The sequence below is a fragment of the Carassius gibelio genome, chromosome B3, assembly GCF_023724105.1.
Source record: "Carassius gibelio isolate Cgi1373 ecotype wild population from Czech Republic chromosome B3, carGib1.2-hapl.c, whole genome shotgun sequence".
NCBI classification, from domain to species: domain Eukaryota; kingdom Metazoa; phylum Chordata; class Actinopteri; order Cypriniformes; family Cyprinidae; genus Carassius; species Carassius gibelio.
The window spans coordinates 33,528,038-33,551,008 of record NC_068398.1 but is presented as its reverse complement, the minus strand read 5'-3'; the positions used below and the strand labels follow the sequence as shown (position 1 = coordinate 33,551,008).

The 22,971-nt window shown below is 39.4% G+C and overlaps 1 protein-coding gene across 6 annotated transcripts in view; it reads right to left on the bottom strand.

The window, feature by feature from the left end:
- Window positions 1-22,971, bottom strand: part of cep112 (centrosomal protein 112) — a 177,916-nt gene that overhangs the window by 50,729 nt on the left and 104,216 nt on the right. For all 6 annotated transcript variants that reach the window (XM_052552539.1, XM_052552544.1, XM_052552541.1 and 3 more), the window contains one exon: window positions 14,993-15,223. In XM_052552539.1, coding sequence (XP_052408499.1) covers window positions 14,993-15,223 — 231 coding nt within the window. The remainder of the gene's footprint in view (window positions 1-14,992; window positions 15,224-22,971) is intronic.

Genomic DNA, 22,971 nt, shown 5'->3' with positions numbered 1-22,971 from the left:
CCAATATTATTATACAGGTCTCAGGATTGATCAGGTGCAGCATTCAAAGTCATATTTCTGAAAAATGACCATTGTGCTGTTGTCACAGCACACTGTAAAAATGATGAAATTGAATGATAACAGTGTATTTCATGCAATTTTATGGTAAAATACATTAAAATTAGGGCCGGGACTCGATTAAAAAAAATAATCTTATTAATTAGAGGCTTTGTTATTAATTAATCGAAATTAATCGCAGATAAATATTTGACCTGAGAACAGTGAGAAGTAATTTTTTTTCACATGGATTTATAGTATACCATTGAATAATAACTGAATACATAAGCTTAAGCAACAAAATATTGTTTATTTTTGTTCAACCAAGTCTAGCAGACCAGTGCAATTTTTGCCATGAAGTGTAGCAATAGCATATTTAGAAATAATTTAGAAATAGTACATTTCAGAAATTCAGGAAGCTTATAGGTGCTGGAACCTTCTGTAAAGTGTTTTTTTTTTTAAGTAAAACACAATACTGTCACTTACATTCAGAACATTGGAAACACTGACTATTAGAAAACATCTCTCTGTTGCTTCAGAGGCCATAACATACTAAGTCCAACTCTCAATAACCTTGGCCAAAACAATAAAGAGTTCAACATAAACTGTTGCACCAACAAAATAATACATAGTTCAACATAAAGTGTAAAGTCCACGCTAGCTGCTATATGTTTTGCGTTGAGGTGATACTTGAGGCTCGATGTGCTGCAGTGATATCAAAGAGTATACTCTTTGGTGATATGCGAACGCTAGTTGGTGCTTCAGTATAAACGGTCCGCCGAAACTCATCCAGTGAGAAACGTTCCACGGGAATTTTTTTTCTGTAATTAATTAATCTTAGTTAACACGTTATTTTTTGTGTAATTAATTAATCTCAATTAACGCGTTAAAGTCCCGGCCCTAATTTAAATGTAATGTTTTTGGAAGTAAGAAAGATCTGACAAAAAGTTGAATTTTTTTTAAATGCAAATTGAGGCTTAATGTTAAATTATACTTTATTAAATGAATGTTTATTGCTTTATTTTGGTATCATGTTTTTCTATTACAACCTTATTTCCATTAATGAAATACATTTATTTTTTAATTGAAATTTTTATTTAAATCAGCGATATAAAGTAGCTACCATGGCACAGTTCTGAAAGCTGGTTTTTTTTTACAGTTGCTTCCTAAAGCATCATATTTTGGGAAGTAGCTGTGTACGGTATAATAAGCTGCTCATTATTGCAAAACACTGTGATCATGAGGTTCACGGAGATCTTCATTTTGTGATAACTAGCTTATAGTGCATTATGCCTTACTAACTGTTCTTGGTCAAAAAAAGCTGCTATATGGACCACACCTCACGTCAAAAGTCAGCCTGTAAAACACTAAGTTGAAAATTTCTGTTCAAGGGTGATGTTAAAGTCTCTGAACTAGTGGCCGTTGGCATTGTGGATGTGTTTTAATGCATTCTAAAGCCAGAGAGCTCTCCACAGCTCTACACTGCCGGTCTGTGGCAGCCTCTTCCTGTGTCACCGACTTTCCCAGCCATACTGAGAGAAAAAGAATGAGAAGACTGAAGGATGGGGGGAAAACAGCGTAACTTTCATCTCCGCAGAAGAAAGAAAAATATAATCACCAAATCCATCCACATGCCTGGCTGGTCTAAATCTGATTTTCTGCTATTAAGCTCCATTTCCCTCTCTCGATCTGCCACTCCGAGGTGATGGGGAGGTGTCTTTGATCATATTCTCCCACTGTTTTGCTCTCTGTAATCCATGACCAAAAATAATGGGATTTGGTGTATCTCCAAATGGCAGAGAAACCGGTTGACAGAAATTAATAAGTTTGCAGGGACAAAAAGTGAAGACAAACAATGACAACAACATCCCCGAAACGCCACCATCTTCCGTCAGCAGTGAAAGAGAGAGAGAAAATATGAATCATAGCGTTAAACAGAGACTAAAAATGGTGGTGACACATTAACAAAAAATAAATAAAGTTAAAAAAGGGGCAACATCCAAAGTTTGGGCAGAATGACAGCTGACAGACATGCCGTGGGGGAGCTGGGTGTATTGATGTGTCTTTGAAGTGAGCGTGTGTTTACCACGTTCTCCAAGACAGCAGCAGCAGCCATCTTCTCGGGGCCTGATTCGCTGTAATCCTTCCTGTCACTGCTCAATGGAAATCTTGTATCGATGCCACGTCCATCTTAGTCAACAGGTGCATTTCATTATGCAATGTGTGCATGCAATAATCTTGACCGCTTTCCTGCCAGTTTCTTAACTGAGCTAAAGCTTTTATGTGCAACAGACTTTATAAATGGGCTGTTGCTCGATTGTGTTCATATTCATGTTCATAATCTTATGCAAACCGTCCCATTTGTTTCAATGTGAAAAAGTAAATGACATTTTTCAAGAAATGCACTTTTGATTTAGGTTAAACACAATTAAAGGGGTCATGAACTGAGTAACCAAAATATAAGAGGTGTGTTCACCGTACAGTTCACCCCCTCCCGGAATGGTGCGTCCTCGCACCACAAAAGGAATACCAGCAGAGGGAGGGTGGGGGTTCTGGAGGCAGGCGAAGAGGGAGCAAGGAGCTAGGAACCAGGGCGGAGTGGATGGAGGGAGGAGCCCGGAGCAGGAGGAGCCAGATGGTGATCCAGGGACCAGCCAGGATGGAGATCCACGGTGGAGTCGCTGGCGGGAGGAGCCATGGTGGAGAAGGAGCCGATGACACCAGGGGGCCGACAGATGGAGAAACAGAAAATTCAGGGCTGGATGAAACCAGTGTAGAAACGGGATTCAGGAATGACCTCCATAAACCAGTCCAAAAGGGCCATAAATTGCTCCATATAATTTCCAGAAACCGAATACAGTTCACCCTCAGTCGCAGAAGTGTGGGCAGGGCCTTCCTTCATGCCTCTATCTCCTCTAATACTCCCATGACGCACAGTGTTGCCGGCTCACACACCTGGTCAGTCGCGCTCTCGAGTTCCTGCTCCCTGTCAGAGATTGGCTCGGGCTCTGCGGCTGCGGTGGGCTCTAGCTCCGTGCGGCGTGATGGCGGCTGGCTGGTCTCTGGTTCGGACTGGGGCTGGAGATATCCTCTTCGGCAGTGCAGATGGTACATGAAGATCCATTTTTCTCCAGCACCCACTCCACGAAGGCGGCGAAATACTATCTGGGACAGTTCGCCAGTAGGCATGCCTTACAAGCGGTCGGGGAAGTGGGTAAGGCACGCCGGATCGAGAAAGTCCCTGGTATGGTCCTCCAGCGAACGGTCCAGTTGCTCCAGGCATAGGAGTTGGACTGCTGGAATAGCCATTCCGGGAGATGGAGGAAAACCAAAACCAAACAGAAAGAAAAACGGCGCTAAACTGTTTTGGTCTGTTATTCTGTTTCAACTGGTGTGTATGCTAGCATAGAAATCAAGCGCTCGAGGAGGCTATTAATCAAAAAGAGGAGTTTACTGAACATCGATAGAGATAACATAGACAATATACAACACTTCTACATTAACACATTAACTAACATCAAAACATGAACTTAACTAACATCAATCACGGACGAGGAAGAACTAAACAGACAGGGTATTTAAGCACACAGGAGGTAATCAGGGAAATGGAGACAGGTGAGGATTAATCAACTGACAAAACAAGAACAGAACATTCTGGGATAGCGGACTTTGAGATATGTCACATCTCTGTAATACTAGCTAGCAGTGAAAGCTTCTGGGTGGATGTCTGTGGATGGAGGGCAAACACTGTGTAAACAGAAGGCAGGTGAAACATTCTGACAACTTCCTCCTGGATCATTCACAAACACACTTCATATTTACATTCTCTTCAGCTAGCGTAAAGTTGGTTGCTTTCGCCACACATGGCTCTTCGATTTACATCTTGTTAAGCTGCAGACGAATGGCACAGAAAACCACATGCTGCCTTTTCAAAGCATTATCTCTCACAGTACCACTACCTCTGTCTTGCACTTTTCTCTTGTTCTTGGTCACATTGAGGAAACAAAAATAACAGCATCAGTTGTATGCCGCACATCTTGTTACCATGGTGATCTCACGCATGTACAGAAACCATGTAGCTAAAAGCAGATGCAGTGGCACTACAGAATTATATTTGTATGAGAGAAAGAATATAACACTAATAACACAGAAGTAGGGTCCAATGACTTCTACGATGTGGAATGCATGGATTGAATCTCATAATCTAGACGTAAAAATGGAATTTACTGTATAATGTGGAATGTCCGAGAATTTGGCAAAATTTGATTGAATAAACTAAAAGTAGGGTTGCACACTTAATCAAATCACAATAAGTTACTATTAAATGGCAAAGGATTTATTTTGAAACAAGAAGTCTGCTTGTTCTGCATGACTGCTGTTTTACTACACATGCTCAAGCACATGTGACATTTGTGGTGTTTCCACAATTTCCAGAACTGCTCTGAATGACATTTCACAGCATTTAATCATTTCATTTGATTACATTTTAAAAGACTGAGCAATTTGTTAAAGTTTTATGCATCAATTTGATTACTATTATTATTGATAATGAATGTGCATTAAACCATAAAACAACAAATCCAGAACAATTAATACAGAGTGTCTGAAAAAATCATTTAGCTGCTACTATTATTGAAATATTAATAAATTAGTATTGAACTATTTCGGAATTTCAATTGGTTTGACTTTTTTTTTATTAAAATGTCATTTAAATATTAAAACCCCCCACAGAAATAAAATGTAAAACACAATAATTGGAAAAGAATATAAAAAATAAAAAATTAAAAATTGTAATAAATAAAATAAATTACAGGGCTCTACAGAATAATTTTCTGCCAACTTTGGTCAAAATATTGACCAAATTTGGGAGCAATAAACTATTGTATGACTTCAGAAGACTTGGAGCATAGTGCCCAAGTCATATGGACTAATTTTATCATACTGTTATGGTGTATGTCTGTATTGCATGTATGTACTTAATTATGTTTAATTATTTTATGCATTTATGTATTTGTTTACTTATTTTATAGATTGAAAGACAACGAGCACATTCTTCACCATTTCTCCTATTGTGTTCCACTAAAGGAAAAAATCAATATGGTTTTGGAATAAGAATTTTCATTTTTGGCTGAACTATTGTTTTGAATGCAAGGGAACATGGCCACATTGTACCAATTCATGAGAGGTGCCACATGTCTATGTTCTGAGACTGCTCTAATGTCAAATCTATGCCACTAGGTTTGGTCTGACAGCTCCAGTCCATAAGGGAAGTTAGGCTAGTGCCTTTTATCAGGACAAGCCCTTTAGCCTTTGGGGCAAACAGAAAATGGAAAAGGGAACCAGCCACATCCATTTCAGCACCAGTGTTGGGTATAGTTACTTTGGAAAGTAGTTAGTTAGGTTACAACGTTACCATCAATTAAAAGTAATCAGTTATGATACAGCGTTACCTATTCATAAAAGTAACGCGTTAGAGTACTCATGCGTTACCAAAAATTAAAAGCAGTTCGCAGCGGCTCACACATGACAGACACAGCCCCCGGCCCCTTTAAATGCACCTACAAGTCGTGACTCCCGACAATGAATAACGTCAGTCATCCGACTAAATTAACACTGCAGGATAACAATAACAGGAAAGACAGTCAGCAATCGGCTATTCCACATGGCGTTTTATTTATTTATTATCACAGAACATATTATTAATCAAAATTCGCACCTACCCAGCCCGGGTAGCCTAGGCTACTGTATATTATGAGCACCACAAGATAACTCCTGATTTTTCTTTAACTTTAAATAATGCAGTTATCAAAGTACAAGTATGCTTACTTGTAAACAACCTTAAACAGGCTTGCAGATTTAAATCCATTTAAAAATGATGAACAACCAGCCAGCCAACGATCTAACAGAAATTAACAGCTGCCTGTCAAACAAAAATGATAACAAACCGAATTAAATCCTTCACTGCCACACAGGCAAATGACAAATCGCTTAATAGCCGAACTAATTATTATTAAAGTGTCACTCACAGTCACAAGCCTAAATTCGCTTTAACACAGTCCTCTTACATTTACTCTTCAAAGTAGTGATTAAAACGTAGCGTTAAATTTGAGGTAGAATTTTTGGCGGTCGACAGAAGCTTTTCACCAAAGCAGAGTGTGCATTTTACCGTTATGTTATTTTCTTTTTCGTTGACAAATTGAAAATAATGTGCGTACTTCCATAAACCAAACGCTGTCCTCTCTGCCATCTTGCCGGGAGTTCGAAAAAAAAAAAAAAAACCCACACACACACACAGGGTCAGGCGCAGGGCACAGACGCATCACAGCCATTGACTTTACGATCACAGAGCTTCGGCTCCGCTGATACATCCGCAGGTGGCACAGTAGACCTAGGCATACTGTCTGACAAAAAGCAGGCTGCAGTCGGGATTTTCCTTTCCTTAAAATAACGGATTACTTTTTTTAAAAAAATAACGAAGTTACTGATTACTTACGCACGAAACTAACGCGTTAAGTTACAAATTTCAGGAAAAAAGTAATTAGAGTACTCTAACGCATTACTTTGTAACGCGTTACCCACAACACTGTTCAGCACCTCCAGCTACAGCTGAAATGACCAATCGCTTTGACGTTAAACTCTGAAGTTGCATCATCTAAGAAACACTGATCACTCAAAAGTGGAAATACTCAAGGAATGAAGTTAAACAACATGAATCAGGAATATGTCTGTAAAGAAAACACAATTTGAAGGAACATGACAAACTGTCATCCTCATAAACAGAGCCAAATCCTCCTCCAAACTATTCCTGCTCATTTAGTGCTGGCAAATGAAAACTGCTCAAGAGTACATGCTAGAGATACCTGTATATCTCAATCCCTGCCTATCCTGATGGTGTTAACAAGTGGGTTGATCTGATGAGGGCATGTGAGAGAAGATGAAAAGAGCCCAAAAAGAGTGATGAGTCCAAAGAAAGACTGCTCTTTCAACAGGGATTTATTACACACACTACTTTTTTAGGACAACTGCCCATCTTTAGGGGGTGAATGCCCCTATGATACTATATAAACAGCCTTCATATGCCATTTTACTTTGGATGGGAATACTAAAAGAAACTGAAATCATCTTGTTCGGGCTGGAGCATGAATCTACTAGCTGGTGATTAGCTGTGGAACCTGGAACCTGGCTTATTCTATAAAGAGTCTCATTTACATAGAAATGATGATGATTTTGCCTTAATTTCATTAAATATGCGTGTCACAGCATTATACCAGCGCACATAGTGTCTGCGCTGACATAAAGTGGCTGTAGTGATTTTGTACCTGCTAATCATTGTGTATAATCTAGAATTATTTACATTTTGCCTTTTTTTTAGTTTCTCAAACTAGAAAATATGAGTTAATATTCACATATATGGCACATGTCATTATAACAAAAACACATTCACTTTAAAGACCCAGCTGAACTGTATGCAGTGATTAAAGAAGGATGCTGATCTGAAAACTTAAGTTTTCTGACTGACAGATTTTGTTGAGGAATCTGCAGTAAAAAAAAAAATAAATAAATAAAAAGAGGGAAGACATGAAAAGGGATGAATCCGTAGGAATTCAGGACAGGAAGCCATGATTTGTATAGCCGTTACTCCAAAGCTAAAAGAAGAAGAAAGTACAAAGAACATCTGAGCATCAGAGGCACTGGCTGTGAGCTGCAGAAAGAAGTCAGGTTTATCTGGAGGAACAAGGCTCCCAGGGTTCTCTGTGGTGGATGGAGATTGGGTACTGGTGTCTGCGCGCGCACACACACTCGCACACCCTAGCCACAGCCAGATAAACCTCTGTTGTTAACAGAGACTGGAATAAATTCACTTTCATCTTCCTTTCTTTTCGCTAAGCGTCTGACGTTGGAACAATCTAACACATGATCTTATCGCTTCGGATATTCTGTTTCTTATTATTTTATTCCACAAGCTCCCCTTCAAAAAGCCTGTGTCTTTCATGAAAACCCATTCATGGATTTAATGGATTTCTCTTTGCCTTTTCTCTGGGATCTGCCTTCAAACCCTGGCTGGCCATTTCAGGAGCGGCTGACTGCCGAGGACAGCGTTTCTCTCGCCATCAAAAGAATAAGAAATTTCATCTTAGAAACATGCCAAGTCACTACAAATCTAAAAGCCTAAAAACTTCCAAATTGAAAATAGCTAAACTTTTCCCTCTGAAACATACAAAAAAAAAAAGAAGGTCTGACGCAGTTGGGGAGAGATAACATAGCAGGCTAAATGCTCAAATGAAATCATTAGCTGCATTTAAAGCATTCTGGCTAATAATCTGTGAAACCAGTAGTATTTATCTTAGTAGTGCTTAGTTTCTTAGAAGGATTTATCTCAGTAACGTTTCTACTAACATGCAACAAGAAAACTAGTTTTTACATTTTCTGAAGATAATGTCAGTGCAGTTGTGCTTTCTTATCTTTACAATGATAGGGCGCTAAAGCGTTTTGCGTGGTTGCCTTCTAGCCTTAACCAAAAGAGCCTAAACCTACTATATCTTTTTTACCAACTATCACATAAAAAAGCTATGTACTTCAAAGGGGACTTTTTCTGTCCATTTTATTGTCCACCAGATAAAAATCATATATCTGATAGCAAACAATGGCACAAATGGTGCCTAAATTTAGTATAGGGTTAGAGATTTGTTCAAATTTCAAACTCTAAATATGAGTAAAAGTGATTGACCTTCTGAACACCACGGATAACTCGGACTGCAATGGTTGAGCTATAAAACTATGGCAAAATTTGATTCATGTATGTGAGTGTGAGTCAGATCCTCAGAGGATAAAACAGCTTTACTCTGGAGGAATGAGTCTGCTATTGCGCCTCTGGACAGAGAGAGATCAGAGAGCCGGTTTGTCTCCTTTACCTTGTACTATAATAGCCTGATCACTCTCATAGGCCAACGCTAACATCATCGGTCTCATTATGCCATATTTATCTACATCTGCATTAGTAACCATGATACTACTTACCTCACAAGAGTCATGCCTTACGCAGAATACATATGAGCATTAATTTTAAGTTTCTCTTTATGACTAATCTGCATCGCTCAGTGAGAGATGCCTTAAAGGGACAGTTCTCCCAAAAATTATAACTGTCATCATTTACTCATCTTCAAGTTTCAAACCTGTATGACTTTCTGCCTTTCATGAAATACAAAAGGAGCTGTTTAACTGTCACTCCACTTATGTATTCCACTGATGAATGTAAGTGGGTTTGGAAGAAGACTGTAGAAGAAGAGTGTAAATAAATAAATTTTTATTTTGGTGAAATATCCCTAAATACCTTACATGTATGTTTTCTTGCTACATCTGAATGATCATTTTAAGAATACATGATAATGTTCTCACTAGCTGAGCTTGAAGACTCAACACCATTATGTGGCAAATTCTGTCGGTTAATATTAGTTTCCTTTGAGACACAAGGTGCCTTCTTCAAAGGGCCATTATGCTCTTAGTACTCTAGCTAAATTCTCCACTGGACTGCATTGACATCTTACTGCATTGACAACTTGACTGATAAAAAAAAAAAAATACTAAATATAATTTTTAAAATTGGGCTTAACTGGAAATTAGAGACATTGAAGAAGCATTGATGATAGACTAAGTGGCTGTTCATAGTGAATGCGTCTCAGTCTAAAATGCGAGATGCAGTGCTCAGTAACGGTTTTTAAACAAAATTCAGAGCAGAATGCCTCCTCCGCCATGTTGCCATCAAATAAATCAGTTGGCACAGCAACTTGCTACTGTAAACAAAAACTTGCAATGCTTGCCCCACCTCTGTGGTCTTCTGATTGGCCCACTGTTTTGGAACTAACATTGATGAGCACTCATGTGCGAGACACTGCAATACATGAGCGCAATGGTCATACAAATCCATCCAGTGCATGTTTTCATAGAAAAGCAATGGACAAAAGTTGTGCATTGGAATGGAAAACCACATTTTATGTGAACAGCCCCTAAACAAGCTTTATTTTCTAAACTTAACAAGTCTTATTTTTAATCAAAAGATGACTTTGTTAAAATATGTAACAGTTTTAAAACATGATAACACATTCACTTTGGCAGCTCTAGTCTTGAAGTGTGTCAATCAGTCTCAGAAACAGACTTTGTTGAAGTCTCTTCAGAGGAAGTTTTCAGCCTCTGGTCAGGATGAGTATCAGATGAGGGGTGGCAAAAACAGAGACTGATTTTGTAAACAAGCTTTACGTGTCAGCCTGAGAGTGGAAAAGCGAGGCGGAATTCTCTTCAGATGGGATTTATGTGCAGCAATGTACTCACATATGGTTCCAAAATGTAGGCCCAGGATTTATGAAGAGGCCAAATGGCATGCTAATGTGCCGCAGATGTCCTGGGGGAGGGTGAAGTCAGCAGCGGTGCATGAGTTTAATGAAAACTAATCGCTTTGATGGGCCTAATCAGGATTACCCTCTGATCAATACCACCTTTAGCCGGTTCCTGGCCAACCTGTGCTGGATTACAGCCGCTTTCCAGCCCTCATTTCTGTGGCTGGAATCAAGAGCTTTAAAACCAGAAAGGATGCAGGATTTCCGGTATAGTCGCCCAAGTCTGCTTGCTCAAACTTGATAAAGCCGGGGCAAAGGGGCTAATGTGTTTAATTAAATACTAAGTGATCTATTCCCTCAGTGCTGGAGTTCAAGCCAACACAGCCCATCAATGAACATGTGCGAATGTGTTTGTGTATACTGTACGCAACACACATGATGAGGTTGAGAAGATAGTCTTGTGAATTCATACATCTGTTTATAAGTTTAACTTTATTTGTTGCATGCTCAACAGGTGGATGTGATTAATTAATTATTGTTTTCTCCAGAAACAGAGTCTGATCACATACAATCAATCCTGGTTTTTGTAAATTGATTGTGGAAATTATGAAGATTGATGTTAACACTGGGTAACTTACATAGACACAGCAATCATACTGGAGAATCAGAACAGTTCTAAAAACACCTAAAAATAGTCCACACTCTATCTTCATAGTCTTCTGAAATACTTTTCTCAAAAATATTCTATACCATCATTCTCACATCTCAATATTTGAACTGAATGAGATTTGAGTCTGAAAAAACTCACTGATTTCATTCCTTTGGCTTCCATTCATAGACATGTGAATGCAGGAGAGTGGAAATGCATCTCATATTGCATTTCAAAGTTCAAATTGGTGAAATCTTCCATATCATGTGAAACCGAAACCATGTGACCAACTGAAGATCGAAAAATCATTAATTTTAAACTACAGTGCTGGAGGAAAGCCTAGTAGGTTGTATGTTTTTACATTTTGGATTTATTCTTATTTGTTATGAGTTGAATTTAAGTTTTTAAAAAGATGCATGAAATCATATCACAACCCTTTAAACCCTAAAAATGTATAGATTTCAAATTCGACTGCTCCAGATACGTTAATGCCTCTGCCATCTTGGAACGGTGTCGTCATTCACAATATCAATCAATGAGCTTCAATATCCAACAATATTGTTCAGCACCTAGTTGTAAAAATGCATACAATTAAATTCCTAAAGAAACTGGTCAACCTTTCACAGGCAAGAATGTGTTGGTGTGTGTTTTTAATATGTATTAACTTAATATTACAGTCTTTTAAACTAAAGTCCCTTCTTATCTAAAGGCTTTGTCTTGTTATATTGTGTTAGTTTAGCAAAAGCATCTTCTGAAGTTTAGTGAATATATAAACATATAAATGTGTGTAACACATATATAAATGTGATGCACCAGCAACTTGCTCTTGAGTGCTCACATTTGCAATGTGGCAGAAGGCTTACGTATAGTGGCCCATAGAAACAGCCGCTAATATACTGTATATATATATATATATATATGTATTAGGGCCGGGACTCGATTAAAAAAATTAATCTAATTAATTAGAGGCTTTGTAATTAATTAATCGAAATTAATCGCATTTTAATCGCATATAAATATTTGACCTGAAAACAGTGAGAAGTATTTTTTTTTTCACATGGATTTATAGTATACCATTGAATAATGACTGAATACATAAGCTTAAGCAACAAAATATTGTTTATTTTTGTTCAACCAAGTCTAGCAGACCAGTGCAATTTTTGCCATGAAGTGTAGCAATAGCATATTTAGAAACAATTTAGAAATAGTACATTTCAGAAATTCAGGAAGCTTATAGGTGCTGGAACCTTCTGTAAAGTGTTTTTTTTATTTTTAAGTAAAACACAATACTGTCAAGTACATTCAGAACATTGGAAACACTGACTATTAGAAAACATCTCTCTGTTGCTTCAGAGGCCATAACATACTAAGTCCAACTCTCAATAACCTTGGCCAAAACAATAAAGAGTTCAACATAAACTGTTGCACCAACAAAATAATATATAGTTCAACATAAAGTGTAAAGTCCACGCTAGCTGCTATATGTTTTGCGTTGAGGTGGTACTTGAGGCTCGATGTGCTGCAGGCTGCAGTGATATGCGGAGCGAACATAGACAGTAAAAGAAATGGACACAGCGACCCCATTGGAACTCAACTGAGACAAATGAAGCCCAGTTTTAGCGTTTTTTAGCACTTCCGTTTCTGACGCGCAGACTCAAACGAAGCTTGACGACGTCAGCAACCTGTCTGACAGATGTAAATCTTCTAAGTGGCTGTGCGTGCAAACTGCCATCGTTAATCTTGCAGAGACGGCGAGCTTGAGCGGGGAGTTCTTTGTTGTGAGTGAGCAGGAGTAAGTATTCTGATTAATTATTTTGTATAGTATTTTAAAATGTAACGCCAGTACGCCATGTTAAGTTAATTGCCTGCGAGCTTCTCCACCTGTCTGTACGGTAATGCGACAGAGAGCCGAGTGGTTATGACGCAATCGTTAGCCTATTTTTTACAAAAACTGTTTATACGGGGCCATAATGTAACATAGAAGGTAATGGAGCCCTTTATACATTGTCGTGTATCTTTAGAAATAAATAATGGACAAACAGAGTCTTTAAACGCCTCAGATGTAAAGTTATTCGCTGTCAAAGTGACGCCAAAATGAATGGGAGTCAATGGGAATGCTAACGCAAGTGAAGTTCTGCTAAAAGATGGCAGCCCCCACCCGACTTCAACTTCCGGTCGAGTTCCTTGCCCCTTGTGAGCGAACGCTAGTTGGTACTTCAGTATAATCGGTCCGCCGAAACAAATCCAGTGAGAAACGTTCCGCGGTGCAAAAATAAGTTATTAAAAATGCGGGAATTTTTTTTTCTGTAATTAATTAATCTTAGTTAACGCGTTATTTTTTGTGTAATTAATTAATCTCAATTAACGCGTTAAAGTCCCGGCCCTAATATGTATATATATATATATGGTTGCAGCGTCCAAAGAAATTTTGAATGCTCAAAGTCTAGTGTGATCATAAAATAGCAATATGCTAACATCAGAAACATGGGAATAGTAAATATTAATGCAGAGGCATCACATCAGCTCATGGCAATACATTTACATCTACGTCATGTTGGAAAGGCCAAGATCCTTCATTTAACACATAACAATGATTTGACATATCCTGTCTTTTCCAACTGATTTTCACAGGATTTGTTCTGCTATAAACATCTGATAAACCAGAATATTATTGGATAATACAAATAATTGGTAGTGCCAGAAATGGATTCCCTTTTTTATTGTAACCTCCAAATGTGATACGATCTAGGAAAACCCAACACTTGGTGAAATTTTACTTTTTTTAAGTTTTGATACTATATGAAAGCTGTGTTCAAGCTGAACTCTCTGAAGTTGGGTGATAGTTTATGATTTGGAATTGAATTGAATTTGAAGAAAAACGGGTTTAAAGTCAAGTTTCACTTTCACTTCTACTTAACGATCACTGTCTGTCAGGAGTAATATACTACATCATTACAAAAAACAAACTAACGTTACCCTGAAGAAGACAGTTTTCTGTTGTTTATCATGAACATATCAAGTTCATCTCTGAACTTTGAACACCCATTGCATGTTTGGATAGCACAAATAGTGTGCCTTGTAATTAGAAAAGCGAGCGCAACACACCTGTGCATATAACAGACTGTCATCATACTCCTCCCTTTTAGTAACTTCATCCGATCCTTCATCTCTGGGTGTGAAATAGTAGATTATAACATCTTTAAGGGCACTGACATCACCACGATTGAGCAGACAGAGACGAGCAAGATTTTTAAGTGAGCAGCTTCAGACTGTGTTGTTTTGTTGCGCTCAGCCATCTCACGATATTCAAATTAATAAATGATAAAACTGCGTGCTGTAGTTTAGGACTGGCGGGAAATGTGAATTGATACACCTTTATTATACATGTTATGTGATTTATTTTAATAGTTTGACTGTTTTTGTAGTGTTAAGAAAAAGCACCTCCGTTGTGTGTTCTTAAAATGAGAGAAAGACACAGTCTTTTCTACTTGCTGCAGTAAATCGCTATTTTTCTGCACTAAACAAGTGAATTTTGTAAATATATTTTCAGAGATGACATCCGATGGGTTTTCCCGCATCGCATCACAAATACAGTTTTCTACAATATGAATGTGTCATGGCAAACTTTGTGAAGATTATCACCCAGTCCTTTTATTGTGCAATGATATGCTTCGAGCCAAAAGCAATTCTACGGACTTCTATTCAAACAAACCCTGCTGACCACTCCAAAATGGTGGCAGGTATGTCTTAATACTTTACATCCACGGTTATTATAATTTGCACAAGAGTAGTAGTTGAATCTTTGTGTTAAGTGTAAGAACATCCAAGTTGCTGTCTTAAAATTGAGCTTCTTATTTAGACAGTTTAGAACATGGCTACTGATGTCTGTTACATTAAACAAAACGCGCAGGTGGATCGTGCGATTTGAATTGCAACCTAGAATACCAAAAACACATTGCCTGCATTTTACACCAACCTTCTCTTGGGCCATCTCTCTTTCAGCCTTGTGGGTTCTTTCCAGGTCCTGCCGCACCAGATCCATCTCGGCCCGCAGACGGTCCAGAGCTGCTTGCTGGTCTCGAGTGGCCCGCTGTCGCTCCTCCTCCCGTAGCACACCCAACTCCGCCAGCTGCTGTTTCCTCTGACTGTGGGCTGCCAACAGCTCCTTCCTCAGGGAATGCACCTGGACCTCCAGATCCGAGATGGTCTGGTGAGAAACACAAACAACCAAATTATGCACCCATAAATGGGACAGATGATGTGTTTATGGAATACTGAATCAAGGAATTCAACACATTTAGGCTGTAAAACAGAAACAAATGCAAAGTGAAAAAGACAGAAGAGGCCGGATGGAGAGAAAGAGGATAAGCGAAACAAGCCAAGCAGGACGAGAGGAGTATTTGTGCCCATTCTAGCCAGGAAGAGGAAAACAGACACCACAGCCTCTGATCTCCGAGCCACAAGAGTTCAACATCAAAGCTCGGCATTCCACAAAGGTCAGCGGTTTGATTTAATGAGCAAAATTAGCGCAAATCAAAGGTCAGTTACTCATGGGGATGAGGTACCAATGCCATTTCTCATTACAGGAAGATGAAAAACCTCATTGAGAACGCTTACCAATAAGCTTTTGCATTAACGTGAAAGAGAGTGAAAAGAGTAGATGGATTACAAAAAAAAAACAGAGGCATTAACACAGAAATTAGCCTTTGACAGATCTGTCAGAGACCTTGTTCTGAGAGTCAAAAACCATCTGACACACTCAACGAAGGTTGAAATTTGAGTACAAATGGACAGCATTATGGAGAATAACTAACGATACTCTTATTTCAAAAGCCACCAGACCATTAACATAAAACTGCATTCACACTGCTCTTCTGTAACTGGGTGAATTTCAGTCAGACTTTATTTTAAGGTCCAATTCTCACTATTAACTAACTATTAACTATAATTTCAAACTCCTAGTTTGATGCTTATTAATAGTTTGCAAGGTAGTTGTTAAGTTTAGGTATGGGGTGGACATTTATTAATGAAGTACAGAGAATCCAACTCTCATATCCTCTTTAAACACCATTTGACACTTTAAATCTTTAAAAAGATATGTTGTACGTCATAAATTAACAGCACAACTGATGCTAACAGCCATTTACAGCTGGCCACCTACTGAATACTCCAGAACTCCATGTCCATAATAATGATATCAAATAATGTGTGCTCCCAAAGCGTTTAACCCTTGTGCAGACGGTGGTGTGTGGTAGAGTCTGGCATGTTGGCAGTCCCTTGTCTGCTCCTCGTGCTCCCAAACATCCCTAGGAGGAGACTGCTAAGTGCATCACGTGGCATGTCTGTCGGAAGAGCATCTGAAGCTGTTTTGTGGCCACTTGGGGAATAGCAGCAAACTTCAAAGCCGTGTCGCACAAACACCCAGATGCCAAGACTTGCGCGCGGGTCCAATACGGCCAGAGCGGCGCAGCACCAGCCCACATGCTGCTGCAACGGCACAAAGCTATTAGATCTCGGCTCGGAGGAGCCTTTAATCTATAATTCCCTCTTAAACTGGACTCTGGGAAGAATTTTCTGATGCATCTTTGATGGGCTTGGACGTGCTTTTATGAAAAGAAGCTCAAATACTAGCGCAGAAAATGAAAGGCAATAACCAACTGAGAATGTCGCATCACGTGTGATGTAATTTAAACAGTTCAACAAAAGAACTGAATTAAAACGAAGTGAAAGAGAGAGGAATGTAGGACAGACTGTGATATATTCTGTTATTTGTGCATATATTCATTAAGAACCAAGAGAAACAAAATACAAAAATGAAAATATGCATACACTGGCCCAAAACTCACAAACCTTGCAAGCCTTTACTCTTCAGCAAATAGGACCAGACAGGTTTAAATCTTTGTCTGTGGCTACACAAATTCACCTACAGCACTTCCTCAGTGGAACAGTACCTCTTGTCAGAACTGTTCCACTTCACTCTTAAAAATAAAGATTATACTGTGTACTGGCATCTATGGTTCCTATGAAGAACCTTTAACATCTGTGGAATCTTTTCATTCCACAAAAGGTTCTTTATAGTGGAAAAGGTTCTTCACACTTTAAAAAAAATAAATAAAAAATTAAGAACTTTTCACTGAAATAGTTGTTGGGAAGCCGAAAATGGTTTTAAGTGGCACTGCCGTAAAAAATAAATCCAATAAAAATAAAAATAAATCAAATAATAATCAAATAAATAAATAAATATTGTGAAACTCATTTTTATGATCCCATGCCTTAAAACCAAACAATTAGAAGTCATTCATTTTTAAAGAAAGATGCCAATGCCAGTGTGACTTCAGTGCAAAGATGGTTTTACATTTTAGTACGATTTATGCAAATGAGCAGCTACACACAATGCAATGAAAAACAGAGTACAGACAATTATAAAGCAGTCCAGTAAAATGGCTTCTCGAAACCAACAGTGAATTGGTGATTTAACCACTGTCAAAGTGAAATAATTTGCTAGTAAGCTATTTCAAGAGCATTGCTCAGGAAAAGGTGATTTCTTAGGTATTATATGTGTGGCATGCTCCTCAATTTGCATTTTCACAAACTATGGCACCATTCTTGATGAAAGACGGACTGTGCGATCCAAATCTTCGGCTGAAATGCATTTGCATGTCTTTAAGAGTTCAACGTGAAGCCCAGTGAAAAGCGTCTGTGCGTGCTTTGCTTCAGTGATGTCTGGCCAGAGATTAAAACTCTTTTCATCATCGAGGGCCCATCTGGTGCTGAGAGCCAGTCTGCTGGAGCCCATCTTCCGTGACCCATCACAGCTGGATGGACAGACTCATGATGGTGTTGTTTTGTGTTTCCAGAGTTGAAAAGAGCAGCTGAAATCAAGACAATGCCAGTAGATGACTGCTTAAAACCAGCCGTGGTTTGGCAAACAGTCCATTGTGTCAACCATATGCCCTGAAATGTGAAAAAAAAAAAGAATCTGAATGATGACTTTTGGATATGCAGCATGGCTGAGTTGGATGAGTTTCCACTCTCGTACTAGAGAGATAACTGAAACAATCAAGGAATGTACATTACCAGCCACAAATCTAGACAACTCATTCTTCTACATTTCAGAATACTATGAAATAACACAAACGGGCATATGGGAATTACAAAACCAAACCAAATCTTTTTAAAAACATGCTCTATTTGAGCTCCTGCAAAGCAGCCACCCTTTGCCTAGATTACAGCTCTGAGATTACTTGGGGCGGCATGACAACCCAAAACGGCGGAATCCAAACCCCCTGCTGGTGCAAGAGACAACGTGACCGCCGTCAACAAGCCTGTTGTTTTTGGCACATCAGAAAGCAGGCCTGATCTCCTATGCCATGTCCGCCTTCATTTTCTGTGTTCTAATCTCTTACTGGGGAATCAAGTTCTTTGAAAGTTTGACAGCATCATTAATTTGCCGATCAGAGCGATATGATGCTATACTCCACGGGTTTCAGATGTTCTCCCATGCTGTTTGAACTCCATGTTACATTACTGAAAAAAACATGGAATGTGTCAAGACGAAATCACAAGGAAACGTACTAGTGGATTTGAATGTCAGAATGAAGCATCTGTTTTCATACAGTGGGTCTAAATGAAATTAAAAGACTCTTTGTTTTTTAAGTGTCTGAGACATTAACGTGGCTCGAGATCAAATCAAATCATGCAGCAATTTTCAATCAGCAAAAACACAATCTATAGACAGATATCACCTATAAAATGATATATGTATGTGTTAGTTACACTAAATTAATTTTAGCCTGACATTTATATAAAAAAAAATTGTTTATAGTGAATGCCAATATAGTTTGTTTTATATTCATATTATTCAGTCCAGTTCTGTTCGGAATACCATTACATTTAGAGAATTTGTTGTGGAGTGAGGGAACTACAATATATGTTGTTTTATTCGCAAGTAGTTTAAATGATCTAATTACTAATTTAAAAGAAAGTACATATTAGTTAAGGCCACCTAATATAAAGTGGGCCCCAATAAAGGTTTACAGTCACTGTGATCTAAAGCAACTAGAAGCTATTTCTGGTTACTATCATGTGATCAGAGCTCCTCTACAGACTGATGCTGACAGAGAAGTTGTTATTGGAGATTTTACCACGTTTTTGTGTATGTTAACAGTTCACCATGTTCATTATATGTTATCAGGATATCAATCCTTGTTAAAAAAGAATGAAACACTTTTCCACTCTCAGCTTACTAATAACATTAGATCATCCAGCAGTAGCAACGCTCACTACGAGACCAACATTATAGCGACCTGGCGACCCCCGGTGATAAAATCGCTCAGTGTGAACAAGACTTAATGTGTGCAGGTTGATGAAAGAGAACATAAGTGAAAGTGTAGATTCTGACCACCGCTTATTCCATATAATAAAGATAGTTATGAAGAGCACAAGCGCCTGACTGTTGTAAACGTGTACAGTGGGCATTACAGCGCATGTGGTCTCTAGAGTATACTGTGTATTGGTTTACTCAGCTGGCTGCAGGCAACTATATTTACTGAGAACCATCCTGATGTTCTGGCCTTTTCATCCTCAAACAGACTAAAGAAAACAGGAACCCGGAGGGCGGCAGAGTCCAAGGAAACTAATACACTGATTCCAGTCCAGAGACGAGGGGATTTGAACTCCCTCATCATATTCCTTCAGATCGATACATCCTTCCACAGCCATGCATGAGAGTAGGGGAACTGATAGGGCTAAATCCAACTGACCAATGAATGGAAATTGAATTTAAGACTTGTAGACAAACTTGAAGTCTCATCTGATGGTTGTAAAACCAGATGTGCTATGATTTCCTGCAACTAACAGGAAAACACACGCTGACTTCACGTAACTCGGGTTACAAAATGAGGCATTAAAAAACCAATGGTATTGAGCGAAAACAAGTCACCGCGACCTGGAACAAAACCTTGAGGAAAAGCACGAGTCATTTGCTCATCTCACACGCTCATGATGTCCTGACCACATCAAGAGATGAGTCTGAATCGCTCATCTTCATTGTGTGTGAAGGACGTCCATTCACACTGCCAGCTTTCCGCAGCTAGGATTCCAGGAAAAGACGTGAGCGATGTTACCCGTCACTTGATCTGTGACTTATGTGAGCATGTTCAAGGAATGTGAACCAATGTGACAACATCTCGCGTTGAGGAACAAGTAAAAACCATAATTCTAAATATAACTTTTAGTTGTCACTAAATTGATACAATGCAGTGTTCAACCAGTCCAACACAGCCATACAGACTTAACCAGTGGTGTGAGTTTTGGGCAGTCTATTTTTTGTTGACTATTGATTGACATAAGGGGTGAGTGGTCTGATCTGTGAACAGTCATTAATTATGCACTTCTATTTGGTGACGTTTTTACTTTTGAGTCAAAATTCACAAACATTTTAATGTTTAAATCACTCATTAGTCATGCATTATACAAGCTATACAGAATAAACACTTTTTCTTTATGGGAAAAAAAGAAATACATATATATGGAAAATACATTTTCCACATTGACTTTTCACAAGTGAACTTTAAATTATGTATTGGAATTTATTGTATTTTAGGATTAAAGGAAATTTTGTTAAACTTCAGGCATATTGTCCTGGAAGACAATTTTCTGTGAATTTAGCGTAAATTTCGATCTTGAAATTTTTATCTTGCAGTCACACTTTATTTTAAGGTCCAATGCTCGCTATTAACAAAGCATTAACTATGGGTTTTGCCTTAATAAACTCCTAAATGACTGCTTATTAATAGTTAATGAGGTAAATGTTAAGTTTAGCTATTGAACAGGATGTAGGGATGTAGAATATGGCCATGCTTTATAAGTACTTATAAACAGCCAATATGTAAATGTGGCGAGTGGGGCGGGGCCGAGAGGCGTGGGAACGAGGAGTGAGGCCAGGTGTAGTGATTGGAGATGAGCTACACCTGAGCCCCACCGTCGGTATCAAGTCCCACGTAGGAGATGGAAGGATATAAAACTGGAGTGACGACCGTGAAGGACGAGAGAGGACCAGGCCTGGGACATTATTTTATGTTTGCTTTTTATTTATGCGCACCAGTCGTCCGTGAGGGGCTGGTGCGCCGTTTTGTATTTACTTTTGAATATTAAAATGAGTTTTGATTGTGCGCCGGTTCCCGCCTCCTTCTTCCCGATGAATATGGTGATAATATCGTTACAGTGGTGCCGAAGCCCGGGAGAAGGAGGGACGTGCTGCTGAAGATCCCTCGCCACTGTGGTGAATCCACGGTGCCCTCGAGCTGGCGAGGTATGTGCCGCCAGGGACGCTCGAGGCGGTGGGCTGGAGCGAGTTGCCGGGGACGGGCGAGCTCGCTGCTGGCCGCCCACGATATGGAGGGGCGGCTGCCGTCCGTGAGGGAGCGGAGGAGTCGGCGCCGTTCGCCAGGGGGCCGGAGCCTGCCGCCTCCGCGAAGGAATCCGGAGGGGCAGGGAACGGGGGACTCCTGCCGGCTGCCCAAAACCGGAGGAGATCACCCAGCTGGTGGAGGGCCGAGCAGCAGTGCGTCTGGGAACCGGAATTTTTTTTTTTTTCCTCTCTCCCCTCTCTCGTCCTTGTCGCTCCTCCTTCCATCTCCTTTTCTCTCGCCTCGTCTGTCCTACCCCCAGGTTCCCGCAGGTCCCCGTGAGCGGTCTCCCCCGGAGGGAAGGGGGGGGGGGGGGGGGGTGTAGAGCGCAGTCTCGGGAGTACCCCCCGGCCTGCGAGGGGCGATGGGGGTATGTGGCGAGTGGGGCGGGGCCGAGAGGCGTGGGAACGAGGAGTGAGGCCAGGTGTAGTGATTGGAGATGAGCTACACCTGAGCCCCACCGTCGGTATCAAGTCCCACGTAGGAGATGGAAGGATATAAAACTGGAGTGACGACCGTGAAGGACGAGAGAGGACCAGGCCTGGGACATTATTTTATGTTTGCTTTTTATTTATGCGCACCAGTCGTCCGTGAGGGGCTGGTGCGCCGTTTTGTATTTACTTTTGAATATTAAAATGAGTTTTGATTGTGCGCCGGTTCCCGCCTCCTTCTTCCCGATGAATATGGTGATAATATCGTTACAGTAAATAATAGTGATACTAATAAGCAACTAGTTTACAGTGAGAATTGGACCCAACCGTAAAGTGTTACCAATCTTGCTGATCTTTTTTATTCCTGCCATTCATTTCAGTGGTCAGCACTAAATACAGTTCAAAAAATGTCCTGTGGTCTTATCACTCAAACCACATTAAGAGATAGTCAGAAAAAAATATATAATAATTATTTGTTTTTTTGAGACCAGATAATCTGAGACAAATGACACAAGTTAATTTCTGTCCTGTGCCATGTAACTTTAGGCTATATCTCTAACTACAATAAAGAGGTGAAAGCTCAGGCATTAAATGAAATGATGGAATGTGTGCATTATCTATTCACAAGACTATCATCAGGTTGTGAAACATGTCTTTAAAATGGGCAAAGAAAATACTAGTATGATATCTATAACTATTCATGTATTGATAATCATTCTAATTCTGTAGGCAAGTCCACACCACAACTATAATAATAATGCCACAGAGGATTATTACTGCAATCACATTCAGATGATATTTTTTTTTCCCAGCCGTTGAACAATTCAAATGTTGACAGCCAATCAGAATCAGACTTTAAAGAGCTCAAGCATGTAAAGCAGCAGACAACATAACTGCAGCATGCGCTTATAATGAGCAGTACATTATTGTGCATTAGTGTAGATGCTAATATAGTTATAGTTACCACATAAATATTTGTATAGTTCTTATATAGAGACATTTCTAGCTGGATGAATGACCATCACCTTCAGCTCAACCTTACTGAGACAGAACTGCTGGTGGTTCCAGCTAACCCATCGTTTCATGACAACTTCTCTATACAGCGTGGTTCGTCA